The sequence below is a fragment of the Triturus cristatus genome, chromosome 1_1, assembly GCF_964204655.1.
Source record: "Triturus cristatus chromosome 1_1, aTriCri1.1, whole genome shotgun sequence".
NCBI classification, from domain to species: Eukaryota; Metazoa; Chordata; class Amphibia; order Caudata; family Salamandridae; genus Triturus; species Triturus cristatus.
This window is the reverse complement of record NC_140579.1, coordinates 591801745-591814397: the sequence shown is the minus strand read 5'-3', so window position 1 is coordinate 591814397 and position 12653 is coordinate 591801745. Positions and strand designations below refer to the sequence as shown.

Below are 12653 nucleotides of genomic sequence, written 5' to 3'. Positions count from 1 at the left end.
GGAGAGGCCCAAGTAACCAAATTCTAGGACTTCAGGTAAAAGATGGCTAGCTTGAGTTGCATGGGAGATGGATGCCTGATCTGGTCGTGGTTCCTTGTGAATTCCAGCCTGTTGGGGAGTCTTTCCTGGGGGATGATCGGCATTACAAGTAGAGCTGAAACGAAGGGCTGTCTGGCCTAGGTGGAGTCCACCAGAATGTGGATTAGTTACATTTGCCACATCTTCAGCACCACCAGTCGAAGGAGAGGCGGAAAAGCATAGGAAAACATCCCTGACCAGTGGATCTAGAGTGCATTGTCCATGGATCGAGGTTGTGGGTCCATTTTGCATTCTCGGGGTGGTGAACAGGTCTGCATCAGGAGTGCCCCAGCGCTGAAATTAGTGGTGCAGGTCCTGTAGGTGGAGTTCCCAATCGTGGACTTGTTGAGGCATCCTGCTTAAGAGTTCCACTAGAATGTTGTCCTCTGCCAGAAGATCCTCTGCAATCAAGTGATGGCGGTGATGAGGGACCCAAAACCAGACTGTCTGAACCATCAGGGAGAGGGGAGGAGAGTGACTGCCCCCGCTTCTGAAGATAGTTAATGGCAGTCATATTGACTGTCCTTATCAGAACTACTTTGCCCCGAATAAGCGATAGGAAGGCTTGGAGGGCCAGGCGGACCACCAGAAGTTCGAGGTGAATGATGTGGTGACTGTTCTTGCAGAGTCCACACGCCCTACACTGTTGTGTAGGAGTTTAACTGTCCACTCGGCTTGTGAGGCATCTGTGGTAATGGTGACTTGTGGAATGGGGTCTAGGAAAGGCCTGCCCTGCAACAAGTTGTTGCTGTTCCACCAATGCAGACAGTATGGGCGCTGCCCGTTACTAACACTAGCTCTTCCATATAACCCTCTGGTTGCGACTATTGTGCTGAGAGGCACTGTTGCAACAGGCAAATGTGTAGTCAGGCTTGCAGTTTAATAGTGATACACAAAATCATCATGTCCAAGAGGCACATTACAGTTCTTACTGTGAGATGACATTGTGGCTGAATAAGAGTTACAAGCTGGACGAAGGCCACAACCATTTGAGGCCTTGGGTAGGCGTTGCTAGTGACTGAATTTAAAACTGCCCCCCGGAAGGGCTGGATCTGGAGGGAAGGTGGGACACATTTATGGTGAACCGAGGACTGTGAAGGAGTGAGATGGTTACCTGTGTAGGCTGTAATCACTGCTGGCAGCTTAAGCTCTTGACCAGCCAATCATCGAGATAGGAAAACACATGGCTGCCCCATCTACTTAAGTGGGCGACCACAACTGCCAGACACTGGTGAAAACCTTTGGGACACTCGTAACGCCAAAGGGGAGTACCTTGAATGGATAGTGCCAGCAATTTACCACGAAACAGAGGCAGCATCAGTCGGCGGGTGAATGTGGCTATGGAAGTAGGTGTTCCTGAACTTTACCGCCAACATATAGTCACCTTTCGGGGTTAGAGGTATGAGATTCTGCAGAATCCCCATGCAAAATTGTTTAAAAAAAACGTATCTGTTGAGGGGCATGAGGTCAAGAATGGGTCTCTCTAAAACTCTATCATGGCACCGCTATAAGTTTTTGTAGAAAGGAGTTTTTACTACACCCACTGAAGCCCACCAACACAGAAAGTACAACAGGTGTTAAAGTGGTTTCCTCTTGAGATATATGGTCATATAACCAGAGAAAATAAGAAATGCCTAATCCTAACTATCCACCAAATGAAGACTGTCTGGGAAAAGTCCTATCTCAATGCTTTTCGTTTCTGGCAATCTGCCAAAATAAAGAATTCTGTCTCACTCCATCCTACCCCTACAAATTAAAACATGTCACACATTAAGAAAACTCACAAAATTCAATTTTGTAATATTTGCCTGACCCAGCATTTCACAGTTGTTGCTGCTATTACCTACGCAAAAGGAGGATCATTGTGCTCTGGCCCAAATGCAGTGTCACTATTCTCTCATTACCTTCCTATTTCTATGCAATAAGGCAGAAAAACAAAGCAGTGATGGGTGGAATTCTTCAATTATTCTCAAACACTCAGGGCTATATTCCATTTTATGTAATAAGGTAGTCATGCCCCTTCGAAAAACTTCCCTCCTCTTGCTTACTTAAACTCTTTCTGGTTGTCCTTTACACCAAATCCTTGGTTATATTGAGATATCGGGCTTGACCACCCGCTGTTAACCCAGAATTTCATTTTGCAGTGACAGTTGACCAACAACATCCTTACCTGTATTCTGTATCCGCCATGTCTTTATGAACTGTGTGTCTGGGGGAATAGATTCTCCTTCTCCAATGGTAATGTCTTCCACAAAGGACATGGATGGGACATTTATGTTCGGACTTTCAAAGTCATAGTAAGCTCCTATAGCAGCTTGGAGATTCCTTAAGAAACAATGTAACAGAAAGGTTAGGGAGAGACACCTAACCACAAGACGGATCTTCCACAACATACGTTCAATGAAGAATCTATGATCTGAATTCAGTGAGAAATGTGGACTGTAATGAAGCTCCTGGCATGCCAAGTTTCTTACAGGATCTAACATATAAAGTTTAACAGCTTCATTGCTCTCTTACCCGCACTGTACAAACTTCCCTGTTCAGTCATTTTGCAAATGAGTATTTTTAAAAGAGGTAAGAAAAATCTTGTGGGCATGCTCTGTTTTTCTAGTGTTTCCTACGTGAAAATCACAGCTTTATCCAAGCATGCACATATTTATACATCTTGCTATTAAAGCGAATTGTATATTGTACTTCTCCGTTATACACACGTTTACATGCATAAATGAACATTACAGACAGTACGGAAAACAGACTGAAGCAGTACAGTCTCACCTCACTAACGGGCAAATGTTGCAAATAACAGTCACACATGCTCGTGTGCCTTAGTGAGCTGATCAGGAGGGAGCAAAATCGAAGTGAAAGGAAAATGTAAGTTTAAACCCTGAGTTTTCGGCCTCTCAGGAGACACTGCTAAAAAAAAAAAAGTTTGATAAGTGATTAAATGTGATACTCGCTTGGATAGACAAAGGAAGTGTATGAGACCACCAAAATCATTAATTTATGGTATTACAGCATGCAAGAATTACAAAGCCAACATACTGAGGTGGAACTTGAGATGTACTGTCAGCAAGAAGTAGCTTGATACATCACATCCTGCTGCTTGTGTAAAGCTGCAATCAGCTGTGTAGATGGGTCTGCAAGCTTACCTCTACCAGAACTAAGCACTTTATACCACAGAGAAATCCCATGGACTTCCTACCTTCACTTAAGCAGTAGGCTGCAGTGATCACAGTTACAGCCTATGCCCCAACCTCAGTGAGGCAGGATAATAAAGCACTCTGTGGTGCCTAGAGCGTACAACTTTATTTTTGCTTTGAATCGCCATCGCATTTTTACAGGCACTATTTTTTTGTCTCATTTGTCTTGTTTACTACTTTTAAGTATTTATTTTTTAAGAGGAGTTCAGTTTGCATTTCAGCAGAGTAAAGGATATAAGCAAGAATCACCCGTAGGTTTTGAAAGAAAATGCTGGCAGGGTTATTACTAAGATCTTTGGCATTAGTAGAGCACATCAAATGTTTGGTTCCTTCGTTCACTCAGAATGTATTTTCAGCTTGATATTAGAGGTCTAGGCGGGCGAAACCTGCTAACTGCAGAATGTGAAAATGTGTTACTCCGAATTCATGCCATGTACAAGTATGCATGTCAACATTTGTAATCGGAGACGTGAAAGGTTTAGAAAATAAAAACGGGATATACTACTATCCCCATTTGACTAGCATTGAAGTGGAAGATTTTCTCGGCAACAGAAACCCAACTGAAAGTTTTTTTTAGCTTAATATCCTGCCTAAATCAGGAAGGTTGGCATGTATGGCACGCTAACTGTGTGGCAAATGTCACAATAATGCAATAATCACAAACTCAAACAAAACAATGCAATATCTTGGATAATTCTGAAAGCTTACAGTGCCAACTGAATTTAGTCTGAGCGCTACAACTTTGCGCTCCCAGGCAGACTGGGAGCCGGGGTTTGCTTATTCCAGCAACGCAGCTGGAGCTAGAGAAAGCTCACTGCACAGGAGGTGTTTGGCCGGCCTAAAATGGCCAGCCAAACACCTCATGCGTAGTGAAGGGACAAGGGAGTGAACCAGCACTCCCCCACCACAGTGTCATACCCTTTTGTATCTTAATTGTATTTCATCAGTTGTTTGATATCAATTCTGGGTATGTGACAAGTCTGGTAGGCACAGAGCGTGGCGTGGGAGTCGTTCAGTGAGACTTTAATACTGGTCAAGGGCATATCTCTCTTTTTGTGCCTGTTTAGTGACGAAGGCAAGGGAGACTATTTGTAGAATTTTTAACACGTGTCTATTAAATAGGGGGTACATGTTGTAGAGTGCGAGATTTCCTTCTTAATTCCAGGTTAGTAAAATAAATTGGGCTATAAAGTAGCCATTAGACCTTCACTTGGTTCCAGGTGTAATGTTTGATGTTATAAAGCCTTGCCCGCAGGGAAAACACCCAACAACCCATTTGTTTCAATGGTTGTTTTCACCTTGATGTAGGAAATTTTCATCGGTAGTAGAACAGCTCATTAGAATGGCTAGTCTTCCCCTGCCTTTCTGGACCCATGGAGGCCCAAAACGGCGAAAGTTGATTTGTGCTGGGAGAGAACACTGGCTCTTCGCATTTGTACAATCCTTTACAAAACGCAAGTTTGTCGCCTATATTTTTCTGCCTTCTTACACCCAAGGCAATTCATCAAGACATACTATCCATTCCCACAAATTGTAAAAAAGTACAGAAGGGGGCTTGAATCAGATGACTTGCATTGACGAGCAATGCACTGCCACCCATAATGCCCTAAAAATCTACAACAAAGCCTATCAATTTGTAGGTGACTACAAATCTAGAAACAACAAGCAATAAGACAAAACAATGGTATTCCTTGCAGCCTCTCTCTTTGCCCTTTCTTTTTAGGGCTTCCCCAGAAGCCCAAAGGTTAGTGTGTTTGATAATAACCTCACAGCCAAAAATGGGCAGTGTAAATAATTTTGAGAGGGCTTAATATTACTATCATACACTTAAAAGCCACTTTTGGGTTTTCATATTGCCCTTGAAAGTTGGATTTTTGACAGGGTTTGCTAGCCTGCTGCAAACTAGCGAAATAGCATATTGGCTTGTCTTGGTCTTCCCCTCCCTCCTCTACGCGTCTGCAAGTACAATGAAAGCCCAAATTCTGTCACTGGGATCGCCTCGTTCCAAATGTATGGCAAGTGCACATCATGCTCATGCTCACTGTTGCCCATTCACCTACTCTAGTGAAGGCCCCATAGCTATTTTCTTCTTTCCAGTGTGTCAAGCCCAAGCATCCACGTGGTGGGCAGACTAGTTAACGGGATATACATGTTTGTGCGTGTTTAAACCTGGTGAGGGCCAGGGCCGAAAACTCTGCCCTTCTGCCCCCTCATAACATACACACCCCCTCCTAATCACACAATCTCAATATTTTACATTTTTCTGATAGCCTATATCCGTTTACCAACTACTATGGTGTCTATGGATTTCTGAGTTGCTCCTACTCAGCTTCTAGGTCGATCCCCCAGACACTCAACTGTGGTGTCTGTGGGCCATCTCCTTTTCTGGTTAGACCACATAAACTTACATAAAACAACATCAGCTACTATCTATGGCTTGTGCCAGCTCAAATAGTGTTACCGGTGGATATCCAGAGCTGGGCTCCCATTACTTCTTGTTGCGTTCCATGTACCATTTTACTGGTGGATTAAGAACATGTCCAGAGGTAAGATGTGTTGGATTAAGTTCATCTCCAGGCTCAGAATTTTGTTGCTCTGTGATAAACTATGCAACAGAGTTTTTCGGGGCACATTAACAGCACTGTAAGAGAGCTGGGCTTCTACTGTCCCTGGATAAACTTAATTTTACTTTCCACTGGTGGCTTCACAGTACCTACAGGATTTATATCTGAAAATAGTATCATCAAATATGGATCGGTCAGAGCGCCTTCTCGGTCTTGCAGTCATGCAAGCCTTGCAACAAGCTTCGAAAAAATGAGAGTCCTCATTGATGTACCTCACACAAAGGGTTGAGGGGAATATATGCTACTGAAAGGTATACGATACCATTCCCAAGATAACGAAACACACACATTGTATGGAGTAGCAATATGAAAAAAAGAGCAGAGACAAAATAAGAGGTGTAAAACGAGGCAGTGGGGCACTACAGGTGTTTGGGCGAGAACCCTCACTCACTCAAGCATGACGTGCTTCATCATTGGGTCCCTTCACACACTGGGACTGCAAGGTCCCCAGTGTGGGCAACAAATTTCCAAGAGGAAAGGAGCGGGAGTGTTTTAATGTGACACGTCTATATTTTAATACCTTCGGGGTAGAATGAGGTGCAGAGTGCAAGTGGAGAATAGTGTGTTAAAACTATCTCAATAGGAGAAAATTGCGTTATTCCTAAGAGATAGAGGTTTAGGAATATCCATCGAAACCTTAACCTAAGAAATTGAATAAGGTCCGACTTTACCGTCAGCAGAGTTCGTGCACACGTAGAGCTCTGTATTAATACATGGACCCATATGTCAACAAACATGACACAGATAAACACCATGACACAATGTATAACTTTATGCACTCTGTGGACTACTCTTATCATGTGAGTGCAACAAGTCGACAGACAATACATTACCCATCTGCTCTGGTTTGGAATCCACTTCATTTCGTGTGAGGAGGTTAATGTATTCCTTGACTTGACCCTTTGCTTAGATTTGGGCACATATGAATACTCGATTTTTCTAATTGTATCCTGTCAGTTCTTGTCCTTTATGTCTTTAAAAACACTTTAAGGGTGCAATGGCCCCCTTGTTCTACGTTGACACCTAATATGGTCACGCTTTGCAAATACTTGTAGCTATGGTCTACTACTATAATATATTGTCTACTTGTTGCACTCGCATGATACGAGTAGACTACAGAGCACATAAAGTTATACGTTGAGTTTGCTTTGATGAGTTTATTTTATTTTTTATTTTTTTTTAAAATCGGTGTCATAGTGTTTATCTGTTTCATGTTTGTTGACATATGGATCCTTATATGAATACAGAGCTCTACGTGTGCAGGAACTCTGCCAATGGTAAAGTCGGACCTTTTTTCAATTTCTTAGGGTAAGGTTTCGATGAATATTCCTAAGAATGCCTATACACCTTGGTTGTGGTGGTGGTGCACACTGTAGGTTCACGTTGAGTGATATAACGCATATGTTTGAAAATTGCTCTCTCTCTCTCTCAATATTTTCATTTAGGGCCACCTGACCTACTCCAGTATTTATTGCCACTGTGCACAGTCGGTCAAAAATACAGGCCTGAGTATATTTGAAATACTTTACTTTGATTATCTTTTATGATTTTTCATACACGTTTTTGTGCAGAGTGACTGAATAATTCTGGTCCTGAAGAATGCCTGGAACAACTTAGTCCAAAATACGGCAGAAGCATGTTGACCCTACACAGGGTAAACATCCATAACCATGTCTCACTATGCTTTTAACCTCTATCCCTTAGGGCATAGGAATAAAGTTATTTTGCTCCTATTGAGATAGTTTTAACACACTATTTTCCTCTCTCATTCTATCCCGGAGTGATTCAAATATAGACGTGCCACATTAAAACACTCCCGCTCCTTTCCTCTTGGACATTTGTAGCCCACACTGGGTACCTTGCGGTCCCAGTGTGTGGAGGGACCCAATGATGAAGTATGTCACCCTTGGGTGAGTGAGGGTACTCGTCCAAACACCTGTAGTGCCCCACCAACTCGTTTTACACCTCTTATTTGGTCTCTGTTCCTTTATCATATTGTTACTCATATATATATATATATATATATATATATATATATATATATATATATACACACTGTGTGTGTTTAGTGCTCATTGATGGCCTAGAGCTCATGATAACACACTTTGCTGCAAACAAGATCAGAACAAAAATTACTCTCCAACTACAAGCCAAAGTGGTCAATATAAAATGCATGCAATGACACTTCTACACAGGCTTGCAAAAGTTTGGAGCACACACTGCTGGACTCACACATGGAACTAAAATGCTCTATTCAAAGGAATCGCCTCTACAAAAACCTTATGCAATGATTAACAACGAACAGATTAAATATTTTTTCAACCAACCAGAAAGTGCTTCAGGACCTCTGTAAGAGGTAGAAAAGCACTAAAGAAATGCTATGACACGATACTTGTCAGGGTAGGGCTCTATGAGGTGGTACTTTCCCTTCTGCAGCTCCCTGCAGAAAGAGACCCCAGGTTTTCCATTCCAGGCAGCTCTCTGTGGACTTCAGCTTTGCAGCCATGTAGATGGTATATGTGAACGACATTAACAAATCACTGGCCAGCCACCAGCTGTTTAGCTACCACTTCTCCCTGAATCCCCAGCATCATTCCGCCCCTATGGGCTCATGCTTTTCCAGCATAATAATTCTCATACAGTGCAGCGTTCACCATACCCTCATAGCAAAATCCAGTGTGTACTTCTCAAACATCTGCGACTGGGGGCATGTGCTGCCCTAGCATCCACCCTCTGTTATAACTCCAACATAATCCTACACACACCCAAAGCATGCTATCCACCTTCTGCCCCATCACGAAGCCCTTCTCAGTATCCTAGGTTCCCAGGTGGTACGCATAACATAGCATTCATCTGCAGTTCTAGCTTGTCAATGCCATTACACTACCTCCACTTCTACAGTATCCACTACGTTTTTGTACTCTAACAGCCACTCAAACTCCGTAGCATATCATGCACCAGCTGCAACACCAACTATACTGCAACTGTGGTTAACTTATACAACATCACCCACCCTCCGTAGCATTCTGGCACCCACCCTCACCCATAGTATTCCCTCTGACCTATGGACTCCCTTCAGTTCCAACATCCACCGCCTTGGCACTCTGGTATCCACCCTCACCCAGTCAAGGCATTAAAATTCTGCAATGGCATCCTCCCATCAACCCAGCGACCCCCAGACACATGTCGCGGAGGCCATCTCCTGCACCATCACCCATTGTCATCTGTCATTCCGTCATCTACCTTTCCATGCTTTGCTTCATGCTTCTACACCATATGTTGCTGCATTCGTTTTGATAAGAGAAACAATACACAATGTAATTTATCAATTACAAACAGAATACAATGTATGCAAATGAACAGGATACATAAAAGTGCTGCAATTTCCCTCACATCACCTTTCTATGAGTTGTGCTTTTACAAATGCCAATAGGGCAAAAAAAACAATGTTCCTGATAAGAAACAGAATATAAAACCCCGTTCCGAGTCAAGCATTCACTAGGATTCCAAAGCACATTCCAAACTGGATGAATCTAGTTCAAAAGCGTGCTTAGGGGTCCTATCAGTTTTATTAAGTAGTAAATTCGCACTAGCAGAGTAGCCCTTTCTTCAGATAGTGGTTTCCTTAAAACGACTTTCTGTTCTATCAACTGTTCTGCAGTAAGCTGAATTAATCCTGCTCGGCAGATGAGAAATCCTTATTAAGGACAGCTATGATACCTGTTCATGATGCAACATTAACCTGCAAAATCTCAAACCGGAAGGAAAAAATAAAAAATAAAAAAAACACGTCCAACTCCATATCAAGTCAACAGCTCAACCTCCAATAAATATTACAGGTGGATGTATGAAAGCACCAAGATGATGGTGCTTCATAGGGAAGCCCTTCAATTTAAAAATCTAGCAAGAATGATAGTGTGGCCGATAAGATGATGAATCTCAATTAGAACACAAAGAGTACATTTGAAATATAGAGGTAAAAAGAGTTGTGGCTAAGGGGTAGGCATATAGGAAAAATACAACAAAAAACCTAGAGGTAAAAAAGCCAACATTTTAATCACTATATTTAACTGTACACAGACAAACCTTTAATTTAACTTGTTATTCCCTCTTTATAGTGAGCCCTATCTTTTAACCCATATACCATTTTGCACCAGTCATTGTATGAGTGGAGAAACACCTGTTCTGTCCCCAGCACAACCTCCTCTCACACCTTCATACATCATCACTTAAACCTTCCATTAAAGTAACCATAAAGAACACTCTAAAACAAGCCAAATCTTAGCCCGGTCTTTTACCCAAATGCTAACATTTCAAACACAACCCCCTTACTGTAACTACTAAAATTAACCTAGCACTAACCAAACCTGTAACTCTTACACCATTTCATACACCATTCTTTACTTTATCCCTCACTTTAATCGAACGCCAAACTTCTCTCTAACCCCCAACCCTTACTAAAACCCTAACCTGTGCATTGTTAATGGTTTTTCTTCAATTTCTTTGTATACGTTTTCTACTGTCTAATTGTCTGACTTTTGTCACGCTGTGTATTCATGGACTCTACATTTTTGTATAACAATAGTTGTCCAGATGATCGCAATCTATTTCTGACATCTTGCTACAATAAATTTGTAGGATTTAGCCCTCTCTACAGGAATAGAATAGATCAAGAGAGACAAATCACAGTACAACAGACTGCCTGAACAAACAGTAATAGCTGGGGAAAACAATACACTAGTCTACCAAAGAAATTCATACAAAAATACCAAGATCATAGGTAAACGGAATGTGATTCTTAATTATACTATGTTTATTTACACCCAATGACATTTCTTCCCCCAAGTTGACTTCTGTGAAAAAAAGCCAAAGCAGTAAACCAGGTTGTACTTTTGCAATGAAAAACACCTCATCAAAAATTAACACCCATATAGTTGATGAGTTCAGAACTATGCGGCAATTAATATCATATGGAGTTTAATTAATGTAAAAATCTGGACGATAAATAATAGCATTTGGAAATGTATCGATTGCCAATTGTAAATAACCCTCTTGATGCTATCCACCAGAATTGGGACTCGAAGGCTCATTGGCAAAAGATGCAATCATTAGCTGGATTCTTGGGATACGGGTGTTAAGAGGGAAATAAAGAATTACAAAGAAAACAGTGTAGCTCTCTAAAGAATGGTTTACAAAATAAACTTGAGTAACTTCCATAACTTGTACTTCTCACAATTTCAGTAAAAAAAATGTGTTGTGAACACCCTAGAACAGACGAATATAAATATTATTCAAGGTAGATTCTTTGCCCAAAATAAATAAGAATAAAAGAGTATTTCAAACCATAAACTGGCACACAAACTATAATTCTCCTGAAAATATAAGTACTTATTTGAGATATTTAGAGCCTTTGAGGAATACAGCTCTCCCATTGGCTAAAGTACCACCTATTAGATTTCAGGTTGGTTTGAATGTCCCTAATGCTCCAGGAATTGAGGCTTTCCGCACTGAAGAAGGCAGAAGCCAGAAACGCGTCTGCGGATGATGTAAGCCTACGACAAACCCCGTGAGTGCACCGACCGTTTTTTGACATTAAAGAAACGGGTCCCACCCCCGTTTTACGGATTCACCCGCCGAGGTTCAGTGGCCCAGGTGGAACTGTGTTGATAATATATATACAAAAAACTCCAACACCAATGAGGTCTTGAAAGCGGAAAGCACGCAGATCTCAGTTTCCACAGTGGTTTTATTACAGACACCCTACCCCTCTAACAAACGCGTTTCGCCGTCTGGCTTAGTCAGTGTTATATATATATATATATATATATATATATATATATATATATATATATAAATTCACTTAAAAAACCATAGGTTTCACACATGTTATATAGTTAGCTGGACATTTCACTCGTAAAAAACCAATGAAATTCCCCCGTTATAGTTGGTGCAGGCAACTATAACTAACGCGACCGCAATCCTCTGCTGATGACGTCAGATATTACATCACTGTATTTAGACACTTATTTACCCATGTCTTTTTCCATTAATCTTTAGCTATACATATATTACAAAAATTTATTTTTCATAAAGACACACATGTCATCAGTGATGTAATATCTGACGTCATCAGCAGAGGATTGCGGTTGCGTGAGTTATAGTTGCCTGCACCAACTATAACGGGGGAATTTCATTGGTTTTTTACGAGTGAAATGTCCAGCTAACTATAACATGTGTGAAACCTATGGTTTTTTAAGTGAATTTGCAAGGTTTTTTAAATGCTAATCCCTAACTATAACGTGTGTGAAACTTATGGTTTTTTCAGTGAATTTGTACGGTTTTTTAAATGCCAAGTTATGCATTTATTACATTTTTTTTTTTTCAGGTTTTTCACCGTGCGCACACCGTGAAATTTTTTATTTTATTTTTTAAATCGCGAGGTGCGCACACCTCGCGATTTAAAAATAAATAAATAATGTTTTTTTCTCCCTTGGGGGTCCTTCTGTGACCCCCTGACCAAGGCTAGGGGGTCAGGAACTGTCCACTCTGCCCCCTTTTCACGTTCTCCACCTTTTTTTTTTCACCCCCTCAGACTGCGAGAGACAAAATGGCGGCCGACACTTCCTGGCTTCGACCGATTCGAATGTTTACCGACATCTAACAACCAATCAGAAAACGCGTTTTGGGCCCCCCCCCCCCCTTTTTCTCGGCCCCCGCTTGTCGAATCACCCCGAGACTTTCCGGGTAGGAG

General features: G+C 41.6%; 1 protein-coding gene across 1 annotated transcript in view; it reads right to left on the bottom strand.

Annotated features, from left to right (window-relative positions):
• The window catches only part of ILRUN (inflammation and lipid regulator with UBA-like and NBR1-like domains), a 550951-nt gene that overhangs the window by 522400 nt on the left and 15898 nt on the right, over positions 1–12653 (bottom strand). Inside the window, exon 2 of the mRNA XM_085643410.1 lies at positions 2249–2403. Coding sequence (XP_085499536.1) covers positions 2249–2403 — 155 coding nt within the window. The remainder of the gene's footprint in view (positions 1–2248; positions 2404–12653) is intronic.